General features: G+C 43.6%; 1 protein-coding gene across 8 annotated transcripts in view; it reads left to right on the forward strand.

Annotated features, from left to right (window-relative positions):
- The window catches only part of LOC147013515 (SH3 and multiple ankyrin repeat domains protein 3-like), a 522,196-nt gene that overhangs the window by 244,770 nt on the left and 255,025 nt on the right, over positions 1-22,401 (forward strand). For all 8 annotated transcript variants that reach the window (XR_015051346.1, XR_015051345.1, XM_085855370.1 and 5 more), the window contains one exon: positions 422-710. Coding sequence is in view for 6 of the 8 variants with exons in the window: in XM_085855370.1 (XP_085711496.1) it covers positions 422-710 (289 nt within the window). In the remaining 2 variants the exon portion in view is untranslated. The remainder of the gene's footprint in view (positions 1-421; positions 711-22,401) is intronic.

Genomic DNA, 22,401 nt, shown 5'->3' on the forward strand with positions numbered 1-22,401 from the left:
CGACTTCTGTCCACCCCACAGTCGGTCCAGCATTATAATACCGTCACATGGTGCAGTTCCTTTGTAAGCTTCTTGAGACTATGCATTTTTGGAACATGTTGGTCACAGTAGGTTGTACACCCAACAAAAAACTAAGGACATTGATTTTCTTAACATGGATGAAGCGAGGTATGCAAACCACTGTTAGAAAAAATGTTCAGGGTGCGAATTTTAAGTGTGAGCCCTTATTGAAAGCAAGAAGAAAGGTTCACATTGGAAGCATCACTTATTCTTTTTCTCACAGGGGTGAGTATACCTCTGCTGAAAGCATATTCCTGCCTGATTATTCGTAAGTGGATGTTATCTCAATTTAATTAAGTTCTCTTCCTTTGTTGATTATTCGTTTAATTCACTCTGCCTACCTTTCTTTTTCACACCCTAGGTGGGTGTCCTCCACCTCACTACCTCCCACACATGCACAGTGCTCCTCTCTGTGAGAGCCTTGCAGCAGGAGCCAGCAGTAGCAGTGCCACTGACAGTTCTTGTGGTTCACCCAGCCGAAATGCTGCTCATGGTGGAGTAACAAGCAGTGCCAGCGTTTCTGGAGGAAGAGGAGATGGGCGAGGGCCAGCAGCGGGAGTGAGAGGGGGCCTGCACAGGGGGGATTCACTTGCCAATCCTGAAGATGTAGAGGGAGATCTGATCAGAAGTCACAGGAAGTTTAAGAGAAGGTAAGAAATATTTCTTCAAAGGGTATGATCATAAAACTTCATTTACAAAGGGACACTTGATTGAAAGTTATGATATCACATGCTATTTATTCAGTCATGGACAAACATGGCTGCCTCCACAAAAGTTATTGGTAAGATGATTGAAGCTTCATTTGCTGCTCTGTTGTTCATTTTCATGTTGGGATATAAAGTGTAAAAATTGATGATGATCAGATGGTTTTCTCAGTTTTTTTTTAATTTGAGTTTTGTTTCACTTTAATGGAAAACATCCACACAGTATTTCTTTTTGGTGATGAGGGGGAGGGGGGAGGGGTGGGAGGAAGGGAGGACAGGTCAGGTATGGGAGCATGTGATAGGGAAGCGTATCGCTGTATACACTTTCCGCCGGTACTCCAGGGGCCTCTGGCAATCCCCCAGGCATATCCATGGCCCATCCTCATTTTCTTGAGATGCTGATCAACCTACTGCAACCACGAGGCACATGGTTGACCCATTGGTCTCCTCCACATTTCCATACAGCTGCAGCTGATGGTCACGGACTATACAGGAAAACAAATGTCATTTGAGTCACTCAGCAAATGCTCGTTGGACACAATGACCAGCGATAGCCAAGGATTCTCGGAAGAGACCTCATACTGAAGGAGTTAAGTCTCCACCTCAGATCCTTCATCAGAGTCCAAGTTTCACATCCCTAGGGCAAGACTGGAAGCACCAAGGACCTAAAGACTCAGACTTTCGTCCTACTCAGGTACTGACACTGCCCACCTCATGATCCAGTGAATCCATGATTCCCCAGGCCCGACCCAGACATCTATCAACCTTTGGCTCACAACTTGCAGAGACATGAATATCTCTGTCAAGGTAAGTGAATCTCTCTGTGACCTCAACATCCTCACTACAAACAGGAACAGACATGATAGCAGCATCCAAGATGTCATTGAAAGCCTGGATCTTTGTTTTGACCCAGGAAACCCGTAATCACAGTGGCTACAACTCCTCATTCAGTGCTTGGAGGGCCCCCATCAGGATACCCAGCATGTCCACAAAGATGACTGCATCATCTGCGAAATCAAGGTCAGAGATCTTGACATTCCCAAACTAGAACGGGCACTCATAAAGCGCATTCCTTCGCCGCCACTATTTTTTTTGTTCTTGGTATGAGTGTGGGGAACTGGTTTCATATGAATGGTCTTATGACACAAACCACATATCTATAATATCATGACCCCCCCTGACTTTCGGGGGCTACAGACTAAACAACAATCAACTCACGTCGTTTTGGCGAGTCTTCACTCGCAAGCTCGGTGAATACAACGTTTTAACAAGAAAAGGTAATCTGGTTTGATGCTGGTTTCATGCAAATCGAATAAGAATTGACTGAGTTATGCCGAAAACCGCATATTTTTCAAGGGCGTGACCCCCCGCCCCTGACATTTTACCCCAACCGGTGACATGTGTTATGACGTCATTGTGTCACAAGATTGGGCTTTAAATTCTGAACATTTTGGTGCTGGGTTCATGTAAAGCGGACAAGAATTGACCGCGTTATGACAAAAACCGCATATTTTTCAAGGTCGTGACCCCCCTGACCTTTGACCCCTAACCGGTAACAAGAGTATGGGCGTCATTGTGTCATATTGCATATCACAAGATGAGGCGTTGAATTCTGAACATTTTGGCGTTAGTTGAATGCAAATTGAATAAAAATTGACCGTGTTATTGTAAAAAGACGATTTTGACCTTTTCGTGACATTGACCTTGACCTTTGACCCGAACGATCCCAAAATCTAATCGAATGCTTCCTGGCTAATAACCAATCATCCCACCAAATTTCATGCAATTCGGTTTAATACTTTTTGAGTTATACGAATCACAAGATTACAAATAAATAAATAAATAAATAAATACACGCCGACCAAAACATCACCTTTCGCAGAATGTGAAGGTAACAAAGCATCGTAGAATGCATCTCTCTGACATCCACTGCAGAATCAAGTCCATACAAGCACTGAAAAGTGTGGGGACCAGTACACACCCCTGACTAAAACCAGTAAAGGTACTCCCACAGAGTGGGTTTTTCATCTTATTTGCATTTTTATCTTGCCAAAACAAAGTTTTTGCAAGATATGTTAGTCAGCTTGTATGTTATTTTTTATTTTTTATTTTTTGTTTGTCTGTAATCACGTATAAAAAATTCTGCAGAGCACAGTTATCATTGGAAATTTTTGTAACCTCGCATATCAGAGGCCTATAGAGGTCCCTTTCAGCGCATAAAATTTTGAAGGTCAACATCACTTTGTCGCAAATCAGGGGAGTCGACAAAACCATTATTTTTTGAGTAATTTTGATCGGATCGTCTTCAAACTTCATGGGAATATAGTTCATGGTCTGGTGCTCAGCTGATTAATTTTTGGTGGCGATTGGCCTTGACCTTCATATGTTTTTTTTTTTGTCTGTAATCACGTATAAATCACTCTGCAGAGCACAGTTATCATTGGAAATTTTTGTAACTTCGCATATCAGAGGCCTATAGAGGTCCCTTTCAGCGCATAAAATTTTGAAGGTCAAAATCACTTTGTCGCAAATCAGGGGAGTCGACGAAACCCTTATTTTTTGAGTAATTTTGATCGGATCCTCTTCAAACTTCATGGGAATATAGTTCATGGTCTGGTGCTCAGCTGATTAATTTTTGGTGGCGATTGGCCTTGACCTTCATATGTTTTTTTTTTGTCTGTAATCACGTATAAATCACTCTGCAGAGCACAGTTATCATTGGAAATTTTTGTAACTTCGCATATCAGAGGCCTATAGAGGTCCCTTTCAGCGCATAAAATTTTGAAGGTCAAGGTCAAAGGTCAAGGTCACTTTGTCGCAAATCAGGGAATCGACGAAACCCTTATTTTTTGAGTAATTTTGATCGGATCGTCTTCAAACTTCATGGGAATATAGTTCATGGTCTGGTGCTCAGCTGATTAATTTTTGGTGGCGATTGGCCTTGACCTTCATATGTTTTTTTTTTTGTCTGTAATCACGTATAAATCACTCTGCAGAGCACAGTTATCATTGGAAATTTTTGTAACTTCGCATATCAGAGGCCTATAGAGGTCCCTTTCAGCGCATAAAATTTTGAAGGTCAGCATCACTTTGTCGCAAATCAGGGGAGTCGACGAAACCCTTATTTTTTGAGTAATTTTGATCGGATCGTCTTCAAACTTCATGGGAATATAGTTCATGGTCTGGTGCTCAGCTGATTAATTTTTGGTGGCGATTGGCCTTGACCTTCATATGTTTTTTTTTTGTCTGTAATCACGTATAAATCACTCTGCAGAGCACAGTTATCATTGGAAATTTTTGTAACTTCGCATATCAGAGGCCTATAGAGGTCCCTTTCAGCGCATAAAATTTTGAAGGTCAAGGTCAAAGGTCAAGGTCACTTTGTCGCAAATCAGGGAATCGACGAAACCCTTATTTTTTGAGTAATTTTGATCGGATCGTCTTCAAACTTCATGGGAATATAGTTCATGGTCTGGCGCTCAGCTGATTAATTTTTGGTGGCGATTGGCCTTGACCTTCATGGTTAGCGCCTCAGGTCAAACATATTTGACCCCAAGGTCAAATTTTCAAGTTTTAGGAACCATATCGTGTAGTACCTCAAATTGAACACCCCGATGAGTGCTTTCTAGATATGTCAAGCTTGAGACATTATGACGTCATTTGGTGACGTTATGAGGCAAACGCATATTTTTCATGGTTACTCTGTAGAACGATTCTCATCGAAATCTCTCGTAGGCAGATATTCCTCAAGGAGTCGCTCCTGGTGGATAGCAGCTCTGTTCACCTCAGTGTGACCTTAAAGAAGTCACACGTGGTCACCTTTTGGCACGATACGGGTCACCCTAAGGGTGACATTGGTTTATTTGTGTGTTTTGCGGATTGTAGCATTTTACGGTGGCCGGAGTGCAAATCCTGCCGTCAACTTCCGAAAAAGAGATAACTTGAACATCCGCAGACACAGTTGGGCACCAGATGTGGTTGGCTGTTGTCTCACAAGGAACCCCTCTGCCCACTGGAGAGTCCATTCTTCTGTTGGGGAAGGGGGGGGGGAAGGGGGTTCATTCTTCAGTCTACATTCTACGCTGCACATCATGTTTGACACACATGTTTAGCATTTCACAATGCCCCATGACTGGTGTAAAAAAAACAAAAAACTTTGCCATGTAGTGTGCGACCTTTCTTGTGCTACGCTGTATTCGCTTATTTATGTGAGACAGAATCTTGGGAGGGGTTAATGGAATATTGTGTCACTTTATGAGTACATGTGCATTTTGGGCCTAATACCTCTCTCTTACCTGCCTACCATATGAAAACTGTGTTTTTTGCATGTAAAATTTGCTAATGTATGATCCCACATACATCCAGTAAATCCACAACCTCAGCTGTGACAAAGGGGGCCACAGAAGGAGCATTAACATTGTGGTCCCTGTCAGGCTTTTGCCTGTGAATACTTCCACTGTGCCACACCCACCTATAATCTATCAACATTTTGATCTGTACTGGAGAGTGCTAAACATTCATCTACAGTCCAATGTTGGTGAGCTGCAATGTCGCAAACTAGGGGCTTTTTTAGGACTGCATTGTACATCATCTCAGCCAACGCTCAAGATCTTTCAGCAGCCAAACAACAACTTCTGACATATATATATATATGTGAGAAATATATGTGACATTATTTGCCTCCAAGAGAAGCATCCTGTAGCTTAAAGTATCCACCCAAGGATCCTGGGTATGACAATTGCGACAGGGAGACCACATGATCAGTATGGCGGTGCTGTTGTTGTCTGCAGGGGAGTTGCTATTGACAAATCTTCCATGTCAGAACTTGGTAACATTGAAGTCCTTAACATCCAGCTTACGGGGATATCTGTAAGGGCGAGTCTGCATGCCACCTCATGAGGAATTCTCTTTCACAGATGGTTGTTTTGTTGATAATTCTGTAAATGTGGTGATAGGTGACTTCAACAGCCACAGTGTACTTTGTGGAAACTCAGAGACAAACGATGATGGGGAATTAGTTGAAAACTGGTTGGATGCAAGACAGCTGTCCCTCATTCATGATGCCAAGTTCCTTAAGCAGCAGCAGATAGAGACACAGCTATAACCCGGACCTGGCGTTTCCTTCAAACCACATTGCTAACCAATGTGAGAAAATTGTCCTGGACCCAATTCCAAACTCCTGATTCTGATCTATTGGAATTAAAGTCTATGCAGTGGTTGCCCCTTATGTGGTTCCCTTCCTCCGACATTTCAATATGAAAAAAGTGAACCGGGAGAAATTCTCAGTTGACCTGCATGCTGCAACCAAAGACCTCCCAGCTTCTCCTGCTAACTATTATGTTTTTTGTGGAGATGATGAACAGGCCTCAAGGCCCAATATTCTGAGAGTGTGTAGGCCTAATTACACCCCAGCACTGTCACAGGATACTAAGGAACTCCACTAGGATTACATCAACTGCTTCCAGATTAATTCCTTTGGCGATGATGCAATGGAAACTGGAGAGAGTCTTATCAAAGGAATGCTCGATCAGAGGAGTGGTGTAATAAGTGACAAGAGCTGATTGAGTCTACAAACATAACCCATAGTAGCAGATCTGCCTGGCAGACCATAAAGATGTTGGAAAATGACTTCACGAAAGCACAACCTTGGTATGAGATTACAGCAGACCAAGCCGGTCAACAGCTACTCATGAAGAGTCCAAGAAACCCAGGTCATCATCCCAGTAGAGATAAGCTTCCAAGGCCTGCTAATGATGACCAAGGTGGAAATGAACTTCATCAGACCTTTCACCATGAGTGAACTACTACTTGGCATCAAAGTAGCGACACGCAACAAAGCTGCTGGACGTGACGACATCCTCTGTGACCAAGTCAAGCATCGAAGACGAGTAGCTCTTCATTGGTTACTAGACATGTTCAACAGCTGCTTGACTATCAACAAGATTCTAAGCCGTGGATACAAGCAAGAATAATGGGTAAACTAAAGCCTGGAAAAGATCCTGCTAACTTCAACAGCTTCCGGCCAATCTTCCTGCTTTATCACACACTAGCCATAAAGCCCGGCATTGCTCGGGATTTCTTGCAAATTTCCTGAATAGCTGCTGAAAGCCACAATAAGCGTAGCTCCACCACTAAACAGTTAAACGCTTACTACCTCATAATTGATGGCCCTAAACCGCATAAAGACTCTTTGATCCAGACCTGTATGGTACCGTAGAAAACGTCGGGTAAAATGATGTATTGACAGGCGGATAAAAGGGGGAAGTAACATGCAAAAGATGAGTTAGGTTTTCAGAACGTTTAAGGACTACTTCACCTCGGCCGCAGCCTGTAGTTATTGTGGCTTCAATGAGACGTGGTGTTAATGCCTTGATGACGAAGCGTGTCCCATTACACTGCTTTGGAGGAACCAAATTGCGGAGCAGCATAATAGGAGTACCAACTTTGAGCTTCAAGGTGTGGGGGCGGGGGGGGGGGCAATCCAGGAGGCTCGAGCGAATTTAACAGCTCAATAGGATAGTTTGCTGCGTCTTCTGGATCAATAGTCCTGTCAATAGACTTGTAAAACGTAGGCCTCTCCAGGAATGAGCTGGAGTAGCTGATCGTTTACGTTGTTCACAACGCTATTTTTTGGGGCCAGAATGGCCCTCAGACTTAGCCACTCCATGTCCGAATATTTAAGGGGAAGTTGCGGGAAAACTGAATCCATAAGATCGGAAGCAGTAGCAACAACGCTGCAAAGGGACTCTAATGAAATGAAGCCGCGGTTGTCGTTTGGCATCGTGCCGTCGCCAAGCGTAAGGAGAGCTTGTGCGAACGACGCAGACATGCCATCTCCACGCAGGTGAGCTCGCATGTTAGTGCTGAGACGTAGAGTCCTAACCTTGGGCCAAAGCGCGGATGCGGATATTGTAGGGCATCATATGAGCAGTGCATTTCATTGATTTGTTGAAGACTGCTATCGCGACTGTGCAAAACAATGTCCCGCTTTTTACGCTGGTCCCCATGGAGGAGTATGGCGACCTCGTTATATGAAGGAGCATTGTATCGGCGGGCGTACTCCCCCGCAGGCTTCTTCGCCGTGTCAATGACAACGGAAAGAGTAGGGGATGGGGCTGACTCTAAGGCACACTTAAAACTCGGAATGTAATTATTTTTCTCGTGCAGCATGCGTTGCAAGCTAAGCAGCATGTCCCTGTCGAAGGTGTCATGTTCTTCGTCGTCCTCAGATGGAGGGAGAAATATCGATTCGTGCATCGGCCTGTTTGTTGTAGTCAGTAATGAAGTAAATCTGCAAAAACGAAGGTTTACAGTTTTGCGAAGGGAGCAACGACCCGATTAGATGGTAAACCTGACCCTGAACTTTGAACGTAGGCATCCAACCCCCTTCCCTAACAACATGCACCCCGAAAGAGGTCATTTGGAAGGCACTGTTATATTTCCTGATGAGCTTAAGGAAACTATCTGAAGTCAATGAAGACTCTGCAAACAGGTCCCTTAAAGGCTGTGGCGGTTCCTCAAGTGGAGGTAGACTGACCTTACCGTTGGAGCAGCACATCCCTGGCGACTCCCCACCCCACTTAAGGGCACAACAAAATTGGCAGGTGAAGCGCGTCTCACCAATTTGTATGTCATCACGCATGGAATAGTTAACTTCGGCCTCGTACTGAAAAGATTTTCGAAACCAAAACTGTTTGTTTGGGCACGTGACGCCACGGATTTTGTCCTGCCATTGACTATTACCATCTAACCTTGCGCGTCGCTCTTGTGGAGTCTCAGTAGACCTAGAAAGAGCTGTTTCAGAAGCGTTCTTGGAACGACAAACCGCCTGCTGTTCATCGCCCTCTGAAGCCCTGGAAGCAGCTGTTGCAGCAGCGTTCCTGGAACGCCGAACCGATCACTGCTCAATACCCTCTAGAGCCCTGGAAGCAGCTGTTGCAGCAGCGTTCCTGGAAAGCCGAACCGCCCGCTGTTCATCGCCCTCCGAAGCCCTGATTTCCGCTGCGTGCAGGGCATTCTGTGAAAGACGGGTGGTAGTTTCCTCGAGTGACTCGTTTGCCCTAGAAACCCTTCGTGTCGTGGCTAACTCTGTCCGATGCCCAAGACAAACCCTCTTTTTAGGCGGCATTATCGAAAAAGGTAAACCGAGATTGAAAAGAACTATGGTTTTTGGAACAAAAAAAATTGTAGGGTAGAGCACGACTTCGATGGGTAAATTTGTAAGTTGGGGTTTATATCAAAAAAACAATATGTAAAAAAGGGGAGTGGTTAAACGCAAAAGTAACAACTCACGGATATGAAGTATAATGTTAGTGTAACTGAACGGCGTTTGAAAATCAGCCGAGCTCAGGATTGTTCCTCCGAACGTTTAAGAAACGACGTCAGAACGGGAAACAGCAGAAGCACAATCACAGGAAAAAAGGATAATCAGTAGTCCATAGCACTAAAGATGCGACCGGACAATAGCGGAACAGGAGAAAATGTGACACGTTTTTCCTCGGCATAGCCCGACCAATGACAAATGAGTTGCATCCCAAACCACACGTGAGTGGTCGGTGCAAAAGTAAAGCTAAGGGCAATGACCTTGAGCAACCAATAGGACACGCACAATGAGGTCATGCACAAAAAGCTTGCACGCGTGAACTGCATGCACTGGATCGATTTCGTCATCTTAACGTTAATTAACACCTTAATTTTCTCGCATGCACCACAAGCACAATACACAAATGCAGTGTATGCAGCAGAAAAGGTAGGGAGTGCGAGCAATTAAAAAGAAATTGCGTTTAAGCTTATTTGGGGAGTCAAGTGGGAAGTGCAAGAATGAAATGAATTATCGATTTGTTCTGCAATCAGGGATTTTTCGGCAGTGGCGTAGCGGAGGTAAAGGCCCAGTCACACCTTGACGTTTTAGCCAGCTTATGCCGATTTTTGGAAAATTTGTCGAAAACGCTGGTACACGTCGAAGACGTTATGGGTAAGTTTTGATAACATTGAGAGCACGCTGAAAACCACTGCCATACGTCGTTGTACGCTGGCTTTAAACGTTGTACTTTTCGCTTGTCCTCAAATTTGCCATGCTTGAAATTTTAAGACTTATGCCAGCGTATGACTCACACGTTCCGCATAACGCTGGCCATAAGTTATAGGCACGTCATGCGATCGTTGACACACGTCGACACACGTTACTTGTAAGTTACTCACAAGTCGAAACACGTCGAGGTAATGTTTAGCGTACCCGAAACTTATTTCTAACCTATGAGTAACGTGTTGTACTCACGTTACACGATCGTTGACACACATCGACACACGTTACTTGTAAGGTGCTCATAAGTCGAAACACATCAAGGTAATGGTTAGCGTCAGAGTTCCAGACTCCCTGGTTTTATTTATTTATTTTTTTCTTCCTTCGGTATGATGGTGATTTTGACACTTCGATTTCTAGTGCGGTTATAATATAATATAATTAATAGGCTGCCGCTCAACGATTTAAATCATAACCACACTGTACACTGAACACCGTCATACCGAAGAAAAAAAAAAGAAAAAAAACCGGGAGTCTGGAACACTGACGCTAACCATTACCTTGACGTGTTTCGACATATGCGTACCTTTCAAGTAACGTGTGTCGATGTGTGTCAACTATCGCATATCGTGCGTACAACATATTCCCATCGCATGCGGAGCGTGTCATACGGCAAGTATGTCGTAAAATTTTCAACATGTTTAAAATTACAAGACGTACTCCATTTAATACGACGTATGATAGCGTACTTTAGCGTTCTATCCACGCATACCAAACTTACCCATACCGTATTCGACGTGCGCCAGCGTTTTAGACGCATTTTTCAGAGGTCGGCATATGCTGGCATGATCGCCAAGGTGTGACTGCGATGTTGACACTTCCATTTCTGCGGCGGTTATGATTTGAATCGTTGTGCGGCAGCCTTTTCATAACCTATGCCACATCACCGTCAGCGATGCGTGCAGCGTGCTATGCATAAGTTAGACTATTGTTGGGCATAGGTTGTGAAGGCCGACAACAGGTTCAGCATTCGTTGGTATAAGTTATCTATAACATAATGAAACGTTCTGTGTCCGTTACTAATACGTTATGCATAAGAACAAGTCGTTATGAATATGTCCGAATCTTTAAAAAAACATCAAAAGTTCAACGTAACCCAGCGTTTTACATACATTTTAATACGTTGCCATTGCTGGCTAAAACGTCAAGGTGTGACTGGGCCTTAAACGGCGCCTGGGGCAAAGTGGAAATTTGCGTCCCCCGTAGGCCTTAAACTTGAGTGGATTTGAATGGAAAATCCCAAAAGGGATATCGATTTATAGATTTTTTTCGAATATCGGAAGTGTTATGGAAAAAAATTTATAGCCCATGACCTAAATTGGACCAAAAGCCATAATCGTACCAAATTTGAATGGAATTGGTTGGAGTTTGTGGAAATGCATAACGACCATAAACACACACACACACACACACACACACACACACACACACACACACACACACACACACACACACACACACACACACACACACACACACACACACACACACACACACACACACACACACACACACACACACACACATACATCCTCAGTTTTATAGATATAGAGATACAAACTATTTGAGAGACTCTTTGTCAATCATCGAGCCCTCTTTGTCGATTGTCATCTCATCCTTGAGTAAGCAGGTTTCAAAGCTGAATCGTCCTCGACAAGCCAGCTCATGAATCTCATCCAATGAATTGAGGATGGTTATGAGAACTTGCTGATAACTGGTGCTGCCTTTGTTGACTTGTCTGCATCATACGACACAGTCAATCACAGGATTATTGTGCAGAAGTTATTCCAGAACACAAAAGATGCAAGACTGACAGAAATGGTTCAAAACATGTTGGCCAGTCGATGCTTCTTTGTGGATCTCTGAGGTAATCGCAGCAGATGACATAGACTGAAGAATGTGTTTCCTTATGACAGTGTTCTTGCTCCCTTACTGCTTATTGTCTTTACAAATGACCAACCCATACATCTAAATATCAGGAGTTTCCTGCATGCTAATGATCTCTACACTGCATCCCAGGATAAATCCTTTGAAAAAGTGGAACAGTCCATCACTGATACACTAGCTGGATTAACCAACTATGATGCCATCAACCACTTATGGTCTAATCCATAGAAGATGCAAGTCAGTGCCTTTAATCTTAAGAACAGGAATGCAAACCGAAAGTTGATTGCTGATATGGGAGAAGAAAGGCCAGGCACTGCTGAATCCCTGCCATCAGTCCTGGACAATATATCGCACTTATCACCTTCTTGGAGCATGATGTTTAATGTCGTCACCATGACAAGTCACCATGTCAGTTGCTTCCATAGAGCAAAGGCATTCCTTAGCCATACCAAGCTCATCACTGTGTACAAGACTTTCACATGGAGCTCCATGGAGTATGCCTCCCCATTGTGGACTGGTGCTTCTGCATGCTCCTTTTGAGACGGGTGAAAACAAGGTATTCTGCGCTATTGAAATCTCATGACAGGAGGACAATTCCCAGGGCTTGTCACTCCCCCACTGGTGGCAAGTTGGTGACCTCTATTTTAAACAAGCTTACATCTGGTCTTGGTCCTCATGCCCTCTCCTCCCTCTGCCCTCCCTAAGCCACCCCAGGTCACATGTGTTCCTCAAGGAACCATCATCTACTCACTCTCCCAAAGTACAGGCTGGTTTCCCACCTACATTCATTCACCCCCTTTATTCTTCTGCCCTCTAATTGATATGGTGTAATTCCACGAATTCCATATTTCCCAATAACACCAATTGTGATGAATTTCTGCTTTTTTGCCTCCAGCTTAGTCAATCTTGAAATTGGAATTTTTTTTTTCTCTGTAAACTTTCCTTTACCACTTGGTCTATTTCGGAGTGGCTTCACATGAATACAGTGTGGCCTGAAAAAGTATTCACCCCCAACCAATGATGCCGCATTTAGATGAATTACGAATTATGTAGAAACAATTTTTCCAAATGAACTTTTTTATTCATAAAGGCCCGGTCACACCTTGACGTTTTAGCCAGCGATGGCAACGTATTAAAATGTATGTAAAACGCTGGCTTACGTTGAACTTTTGATGTTTTTTTTTAAAGATTCGCACGTATTCATAGCGACTTGGTCTTATTATAACGCATTGGTAACGGACACAGAACGTTTCGTTGTGTTATAGATAACTTATACCAACGAATGCTGAACCTGTTGTCGGCCTACACAACCGATGCCCAACGACAGTCTAACTTAGGCATAGCGCGTTGCATGCATCGCCGACGATGTCGTGACGTAGCCTATTAAAAGGCTGACGCACAACGATTCGAATCATAACTGCCGTAGAAATGGAAGTGTCAACATCGCGGTCACACCTTGGCGATCTTGCCAGCGTATGCCGACCTAAGAAAAATGTGTCTAAAACGTTGGGGCACGTCAAATACGGTAGGAGTAAGTTTGGTATACGTGAGTAGAACGCTAAAGTACGCTATCATACGTCGTAGTAAGTAGAGTACGTCAAGAAATTTTAAACATGTTCAAAATTTTACGACGTACTCGGCGTATGACACACGTTCCGCATGCGATGGGGATAAGTTTTACACACGATATGCGGACGCTTACACACGTCCACAAAGGCTACTTATAAGCTACTCATAAGTCGAAACACGTCGCGGTAATGTCTTTTTTACGCGAAACGTATTTCTAACTTATGTTTGACGTGCTTTGAACCAATTCTTTACGTAGTCCCAACACACATTGACGTATGTAGACGTATTCCAATGACGTCTTCCGGTCGACAAAAAAAAAAAAAATTAACGTGTTTCTATCTTACAACTGCCATATAAAGACGTGTTCTCAGTGGTTTTGAGAATTGGTATATAAAAATGCTGCTCATAAAAGGGGAACCCAACAGTGTTTTCGAGTCCTTTTTCAGTCGATGTCCATGTCAGCAGTAACAGTATCAGTATCAGTTTCAGTATTAGTATTAGTATTAGTATTAGTAGTAGTTTGTTCATGTTGGCAGTAGTAGGTGAGTGTGAGGGGGAGGGTGTGGGTTATGATGGATCGTCCTTGCGTCCGCGTGTCCACGGGTAGGAGACATCTTTTTACCATTGTTCGAAGTTCTTCGCGGCTAATTTTTTATGGGGCTTTTTCAACAATGAGCTATAGCTTGTTTTTATGATTTAGGTCTATTCATAACGGGTTGGACAAATGCACAATGAACTAATAATGTGCATAGAGCGCTTTGATTACTTATAGATACGATATACCAACGAATAATTATCATGAAGCTGGCGTTCACAAACTATGCCCAACTATAGCCTAACTTATCCATATCGTGCGGCAGTTTATCTTTGCCGGTGACGTAGGGTTTGCTATTCATAGGCTGCCACTCAACGATTTAAATGGCTACATCTCCACTATTGAAAGTAGACGCTTGCGCTCAACAATTGGATTTTTTTACACTCAACGACTTTTAAACGGTACCACTCAGCTATTTTCATTGTGTACAATGAACGATTTAAATTGCTGTCACTCGCCTTTGTTTTTTGACGCTGGTGCTCAGAAATTTTAATCGTTTCTATTGAACGTGCTAAATCGCTCAAACCCCACTATTGAAAGTCGACGCTTGCGCTCAACAATTGGATTTTTTTACACTCAACGACTTTTAAACGGTACCACTCAACTATTTTCATTATTTACAATGAACGATTTAAATTGCTGTCACTCGACTTTGTTTTTTGACGCTGGGGTTTGGAAATTTGAAGCGTTTCTTCTGAACGTGTTAAAACGCTCAAACTCGACTATTTTAAATAGACGCTGCTGATGGACAATTGGAATCATAGCCAAGCTAGACATCGAAGTGTGAACATCCTCGTCATGCCGAAGAAAAGTTTGAAGAATGCTGCAAATAAGTGTCCTGGCCGTGGCCGTGGACGCTGACGCAAGGACGATCCATTATACCGACGTCTTTCAGCCTATGAGTAACTTAAAAGTAACGTCTGTCGATGTGTGGCAACGATCGCGTAACGTGCCAACAACACGTTAATCATAGGTTAGAAATAAGTTTCGGGTACGCTAAACATTACCTCGGCGTGTCTCAACTTATGATTAACTTATAAGTAGCATGTGTTGACGTCTGTCAACGATCGCAGACCGTGCATAAAACTTGTGGCCAGCGTAGCGGAACGTGTGAGTCATACGCCGGCATACGTCGTGAAATTTCAAGCATGAAAAAATTTGAGGACAACCAAAAAGTACAACGTTTAAAGCCAACGTACAACGACGTATGGCAGTGTTTTTCAGCGTGCTCTCAATGTTATCAAAACTTACCCATAACGTATTCAACGTGTGCCAGCGTTTTAGAAAAAAAATTCAAAAATCGGCATACGTTGGCTGAAACGTCAAGGTGTGACCAGGCCTTAACTGAAGAGATCAAACAAAACACTGTTATAGTTGAAGGAGGTTACTACTACTACTACTACTAATGCGAGGGCATATATTGGCCTTAGCCTATGCCATCTCGGGTTCCATGAATATAGCCCCTCCAGACCAACCTATCGTTAATGCTGTCCTCAGTTCGTTAATGCTGTCAAGGCCTGTGTTGCTCCACAGTGCACTGATGGAGGTGGCCCGACTTCTACCTCTTCTTGCAGTGCCCTGTGTGGGCCCCCAAAGTATGAGGGGATTACCAGACAGTTCAGGTTGCCGAATGCAGTGTCCCGCCAGTCTCATCCTTCTCTCACGGACTTTGACGGATACTCTTGGCAGGCCAGCATAAAAGTTGACGTTCTGTACATGATCTCTCCAAGACATGTTAAGGGCTATTCTGAGCATGCGCTTGTAGACCCCATCTAATGCCTTCTCTTGTTGCACCGTAAGCGTCCATGTGTCTGCTCCATATAGCAGCACAGACTCGACTGTTGCGCCAAAAAGCTGCCTTTTAAGGTCACATCTCAGCCCCGACTTCCATACTTTCCTCATACCATGAAAGGCATTCCATGTGAGGGCTCGTCTAATCTTGATGTACTTTTCAGTCGAGACAATCCAGGAGCCAAGATACTTGAAGTCTTTCTTAATTTCAAGCATCGCACCATCTAAGGTAACAATGGTGGTGTCATCAACATTATATGCCATCACCTTCGTCTTGTTGGCATTAAGCTGTAGACCAATCTTCTTGCATTTGCCCTCCACAGCCAGTAGTAGATCCCTCGCCTTCTTCACTGTGTCTGATATCAGAGCAATGTCGTCAACGAAGTCAAGATCTGTGATCAATACGGGTCATACATGGCGGCTCCGACAGGGCACTCGCAAAACCCAAGCCCCTCCTCCCTGCCACTGATGGCAAGCCTCAGTGCGTGGTCAAGGACCACAATAAACAGAAAGGGTGCCAACGTATCTCCTTGTAGTACCTCAGCCAGAATCTCAAAGTACTCTGTTTCTCCATCAGGCGAGCAGACCTTAGCACAAGTCTTGGAATAGGTGGCACTGATTGCTTTAACCACTTTCTCAGGGACACCGTAGGCACTGAGGACCTCAAAAAGCCTCCCTTAATGAACACTATCGAAAGCCTTCTTGAAGTCGATGAAAGTGATCACTGCTGTAAGGCTCCGATCTCTCACTCCCTCGAGTAGTCTCCTAAGCACCAGGATCTGCCCCACAGTTGAGCATTCCGGGTGGAAGCCATTCTGAGAGTCCCTTAGCAGGGGATCTAAGACAGGTCTGATACGGCTCAGAATCATTCGATCATATGTCTTTGCCACCATCGAGCTCAGGCAAATCCCATGGTAGTTGTCGGTCTTGGAGAGATCTCCCATCTTCGGTACCGGGACAATGTTCAGGATTGACCACTGCTCCGGCAACTCCCCTTTCCTCATACGCATGGTTGATGAACACGAAGGTAATTTCATCCAAAGGGACATACTTCAACACTTGTGGTATCACCCCATCCTCACCACTGCTCTTGCTGCACTTTATGGATGCTTTAGCCTTCTTATACTCATCCATGGTAAAGGAGCCATCGGGTATGGGGAGATCACAGGAGATGGGAGCTATTGCTACGTTATCCACCAAAAGTTGAGGAGGGTTACCTTGCAAATTTTTGAAATGTGAGTACCAGGTACCAAGTCTCTTCTCCGCACTTTCAGCTTGAATCTTTGCCGACTGGGACGACTTTCGACCAGAGATGTCATTGATGAGCTGCCAGCTCAATCCATACCTCTGGTTTTCGTGCGATTTTTCCACCTCAACTATTTTCTTATGTCAGGAGGTTACATGTCAGGAATACCTGCAAAAGACATGTAGAAGTCAAAGTTCACTGGTTGCAAAAGTATTCTGCCCCTTAGACCAGTACTCTGTGGAATCACCTTTTGCAGCAATTACTGCTATGAGTCTTTTTGAGTAGGTCTCCACCACCTTTTCACAGTGAGATGGTGAAATCTTTGCCCATTCTTCACATGAAAATTGCTCTCATTCTGCCAAGTTTGATGGGGATTGTTGATGGACTGCAATGTTCAAGTCTCGCCATAAACGTTCATTTTTATTTTTATTTTTGTACACATTGTTGAGGTTCGTATGAGAGCTAACACACAACACACAGCAAGGGCGGCATGAGCCAAGAGGGGTGGGATAGTGAAGGACAAAACAGTGGGGAACAGACATTCGGAGATCTGTGGAAGGGAGAAGGATGGGGTGGGGAACACGTGGTATACAAGATGGACATTACAGGGACTTTCAGGAAGTATAGCAGGGAATTTGAAGGAGGTGGGATTGGGGTGTATTAAAGGGGGTAGAAAACATTGAGGTTTTGGATAGGGGAAGATAAGAGGTGGTGGTGAACAGCTGTTTTGAAGGCCTGGAGGGAAGAATGGGATTGAAGAGAGTGTGGGAGTTTATTCCAAAGGTTGGAAAAAAAGTAATGAAAGAGTGAAGGTGAGCAGTGATTTGTGATTTTGGTAGTTTTACCAGAAGGGGGTTGCTGGCGGACCTTGAGCGCCCTGCAGAAATATGGTGGGGACAAATCGCAGACAGAGCAAGGGGGGAGGGGTGCAAGACCGGAGAGGAGACTGTAGAAAACAGAACTTCCAGTTCTGTCAGGGTTGAAGTCAGAGGTTAAAGTCATTGGGTTAAAGTCAGGACTTTGACTGGTCCACTCAAGAACATTTATTTTCTTCTTTTGCAGCCATTCCAGTGTGGCTTTAGCTTTGTGCTTCAGATCATTGTCCTGCTGAAATGTGAATCTCATACCCAGTTTAAGATTCATGGCTGACTGAAGCAGGTTTTCATCAAGGATTCTCCTGTACTATACACCATCCATTGTCTCTTTTATCCTGACATGCTTGCCAGTCTCCACTGATGAAAAGAAGCCCCATAACATGATGCTGCCACAACCATGCTTGACAGTAGGGATGGTGTTGACTGGTAATGTGCAGTCTTCATGCGCCAGACATAATGTTTTGAATTTCGACCAAAAAGTTCAATTTTTGTCTTGTCTGACCACAAAACATTTCTCCACTTGACTGTCATATCATTAAGATGCTTTTTCACAAACTCCTGACGATATTTTGCCTGCAGTATCATGTAGATGCTTTTTCACAAACTCCTTACGGGCTTTTAGATGAGGTTTTTTAAGGAATGGCTTCTATCTTGCCACCTGTCCGTAGAGGCCAGCTTTGTGAAGGGAACGGTATATTGTTGATTGATCAACAACACTGACCCCCATCTCAGACATAGAGCTTTGCAGATCTTTCCTAGTCATTGTTGGATTTACAGTGACATCCTGAACCGGTTTCCTACTTGCCTGGCTGCTGAGTTTGGACGGGCGACCTAATCTAGGTCGAATTTGGGTGGTATGATACGTCCTCCACTTCTTCGTGATGGATTTCACCGGACTCAAAGGGACAATGAATGACTTTGAAATCTTCTTATAACCCTCTCCTGAATGGTGCTTCTCCACCACTTTATGTCTGACTTCTTTGGAAAGCTCCTTGGTTTTCATGTCTGCCTTCTTGGTTGACCAAGTGGGCCTCTCAATCTCTCACCGCAGGCTGGTTGGTGGTCTTTCTGTCTTCTACCGTCTCCTCTCCAGCCTCGTCCCCCCCTGCTCTCTGCGATTTGTCCCCACAACATTTCCGCAGGGCGCTCAAGGTCCGCCAACAACCCCCTTCTGGTAAAACTACCAAAATCACGAATCACTGCTCACCTTCACTCTTTCATTCCTCTTTTTTCCCGCCTTTGGAATAAACTCCATCACTCTATTCAATCTCATTTTTCCTCTAGGCCTTCAAAATAGCTGTTCACCACCACCTCTTATCACCCCCCCCCCATCCAAATCCTTGATCTGTTCTACCCCCGATAATCCACCCAAGCCCACCTCCTTCAAATTCCCTGCTTTCCTTCCTGAAAGTCCTTGTAATGTCCATCTTGTATTCCCCATGTTCCCCACCCCATCCCTCTCCCTTCCACAGATCTCCTCATGTCTCTGTTCCCCACTGTTTTGTCCTTCCCATTCCTGCCCTCTTGTCTCATGCCCCCCTTGCTGTGCATTGTGTGTTAGCTCTCCTATGAGCCTCGACAAGGTATACAAAAAAAAAGTGAGTTGCACCTTAAAACGCCTCAGACAAGTTCAACCACTGATGAAACACGTGAAACCTATTACATGTATTTTGTAACCTTTCAAACAAATAATTTGCTCCTGAACTGATCTCGGGTTAATTCGGCAAAGGGTTTGAATACTTGTGCAACTGAGAATCATCTGATTTTCTCTGTTAATCTAACTTGTTCACATTTTATCTGCATTTTTTGTATCCTTATCACTTTGGAGTAGTTTGTGAAGACTCGATATGTTAAGTTTGATTTGAAAGCATCATGAAATATGCTCAGGTGGCATCAAAATGTGAAAACTTTGGAGGTGGGATGAAAACTTTTGCAGGGCATTGTAGTCGAATGGAAAGTTTTTTTTTTGTTTGTTTTCCATTCAATTATCGTATTTGCAAATTCATTTAGAAGCTTCTTGCTTATGGAGAATTTTCTTTTTTTCTTCAATTCTCACTGACATGTCTGTCTTACGTTTCATTGATTTTGATACTTGTACGTACGAGTCAGATGTTTTTATTGTAACTTTTCACCCATTTGAATGGGTAACAAGTTCACAAATGGCAAGTCAAACAATATTTTTACAGCAATACTTCTTCGTCTTCTTCATTAGTATGCAGTGCAGCACAAGGCTGCAGGGTAGCATCATTGGCCGAGGGTCTGGCCACTGTTGACTTGGACAGAGATTTGAATTTGTTCATGGTGCCGACGATAGTTCACCTTCTCTTCGCGAAGGACACCATGGGATCTTTTGCGTCCACCAATGAATGCTGGCAGAAGGGATGCCCGGTTTAATGTCTATCCAAAGGACTGCACACACATTGATGAATCACCCTGCCTGTGAAACACCGGGACAACAGTCGATAACTGGATCAGGATTCAAACCCAGGCTAGACAGCTTAGAGACGAGCGTGTGTACCTGTAGGCCATCCTGTATGCCCACAGAAATACTGAACAGTGTTTGTCATCATTTATGCTCATTCAACCAAAGCACCACAGTTAAGTTGCTTATCAGACAAAGTGTGTATCAAATTTGAGCAAGACAATCTCTGTGCATCAGTGGATGCTTTTTTGATGTCGTGTTTGCTGGAGACAGTTGCACAGTACCTTTTCAGTGCTTGCTGCCTGCCATGTAATAAACTCTTTACTCGTCAATGACCCCCTTGTCACTGCAAACTCTGAACAGATGGCTTTGTGTGATGTCAATAAAGCTTGGATCCCACACTGATGAGCAAAAAAATTCCCAATATCTAAAAATCTCCATGAGAACTGAGGTGTAGGAAAATTCTTCTTTATTTGTTGTGAATGCTACTTTAATTTGGTGTTGTATCATGAATGCACACTTGCTTACAGTTACTGAGTTGTCTTCTGAATAGAAAGATGGCCTGATTTATTATTTCCCCCCCCCCCCCAAAAAAAAATAAAATCGAAGAGTACCATTTTGATTCATTTGGATTTGAACTAATAATATCATTATCCTCTCTAGTGGTATGAGAATTGCATTTGCAAATATGTTCACTTTTTAGTTTCTTTCAAGAAAATGTCGAACCTACTGTGATGGGCTTTTACAGTACGGGATTTGAAACCAGGCAGTTTCACCTCCGTACATGTCTGATGACTGACTGATGGAATAATGAGGAAGATTCTGTATTAGAAGCGTTCTATTTTAGTGTGGTGACAACTATATTATCAGTGTTGCTGTTGTTCTTATCCTGCCCCTTCTCCCCCACTCCCTCACCATTGCTCTCAATCTGCCCCTCCTTGTACGCAGCCTTTGATGTTGCTATAGCAACCGTGCGGCAAGGGGGTTTGGAGAGGCAAGGAGAGATTGAAGTGACAAAGCATATCAACAATTGGTTCTTACTACCACATGGTTCTGGCTAGGTACACTGTGTACAAAGCTGTTCCATTACCTGGCAAACTGCATTGAATAATTGTATTTCAAAGCTCTATTCCTTTGCAAAAATCCTATAATTTCGGTCTGCTATCTTTACCACGATGCTGGAAAAATGCTGCTCTTGTTGGTTTTAAATCCCTCTAGTCTGTTTCTTAAGTCCTCCTATATTGCTCTTTGTCGATCTCGTCCTCTTCAATTAATTGAGGTATTCTAACCACTATGGGAAGTGAGGAGAAGCTGACGTTTCGGCACTAACCATTCGTCAAAGCAAAAGAGTGTGGCAAAGGAGTTTGGAAAGGCGAAAGCAAGATTGAAGTCCTGTTGATGTCATCATACATTTTTGACTGTAAATCAACACTAGCTTTCACCAGTAAGACTTCTTATGTTATTGCTCTATCTGTCTGACATTCGACAGTTCCATAATTTAGCAGATCTCAGATGCTTTTCATTTTTCTGAATTTGTTGACTTTGTGAAAATTATTGAATTCTCGTAATCTAAAATGTGAGGTGTGACGAGGAATTTGAGAAGAAAGGACTTTATACATCCTGAACTTTTTAGTGGGAGATCCCAATGATTTTGAGAGCCTTGCTTTCCACATCCATCAATAAAGCAAGATGTGAGACAGGGGTGCCAGCCCAAGGGGGAGAGCAGTATTCCATCAAGGTGTGATTTAAGGCCTTGTGGGTTGTGAAAAGTTCCGATTGGCCAAGGAAAGATCTTCCACAATGAAGGATGCCCAATTGGCGGCTGTCTTTGAAGGCATTCTTTGAAATATGGTTTGCCCAAGAAAGATCATGGCTGATGGTAAAGCCGCTGTCACACCTTGACGTTTTAGCCAGCGTATGGTAACGTATCAAAATGTATGTAAAACGCTGGGGTACGCTGAACTATTGATTTTTTTTTTATTTTTGGGCGTATAATAACGTGCTGGACGTATGCATAACATATTAGTAACGTACACAGAACGTTTTAATCACATATACTGTAGATAACTTATACCAACGAATGCTGAGCGTGTTGTCGGCGTTCACAAACTATGCCCAATGATAGTCTAACTTATGCATAGCGCACGGCAGCGTATCACCGACGATCACA

This window comes from Eptatretus burgeri, chromosome 14 (genome assembly GCF_056783735.1).
Source record: "Eptatretus burgeri isolate ZD-2024b chromosome 14, Ebu_testis_v1, whole genome shotgun sequence".
In the NCBI taxonomy this organism is placed as follows: domain Eukaryota; kingdom Metazoa; phylum Chordata; class Myxini; order Myxiniformes; family Myxinidae; genus Eptatretus; species Eptatretus burgeri.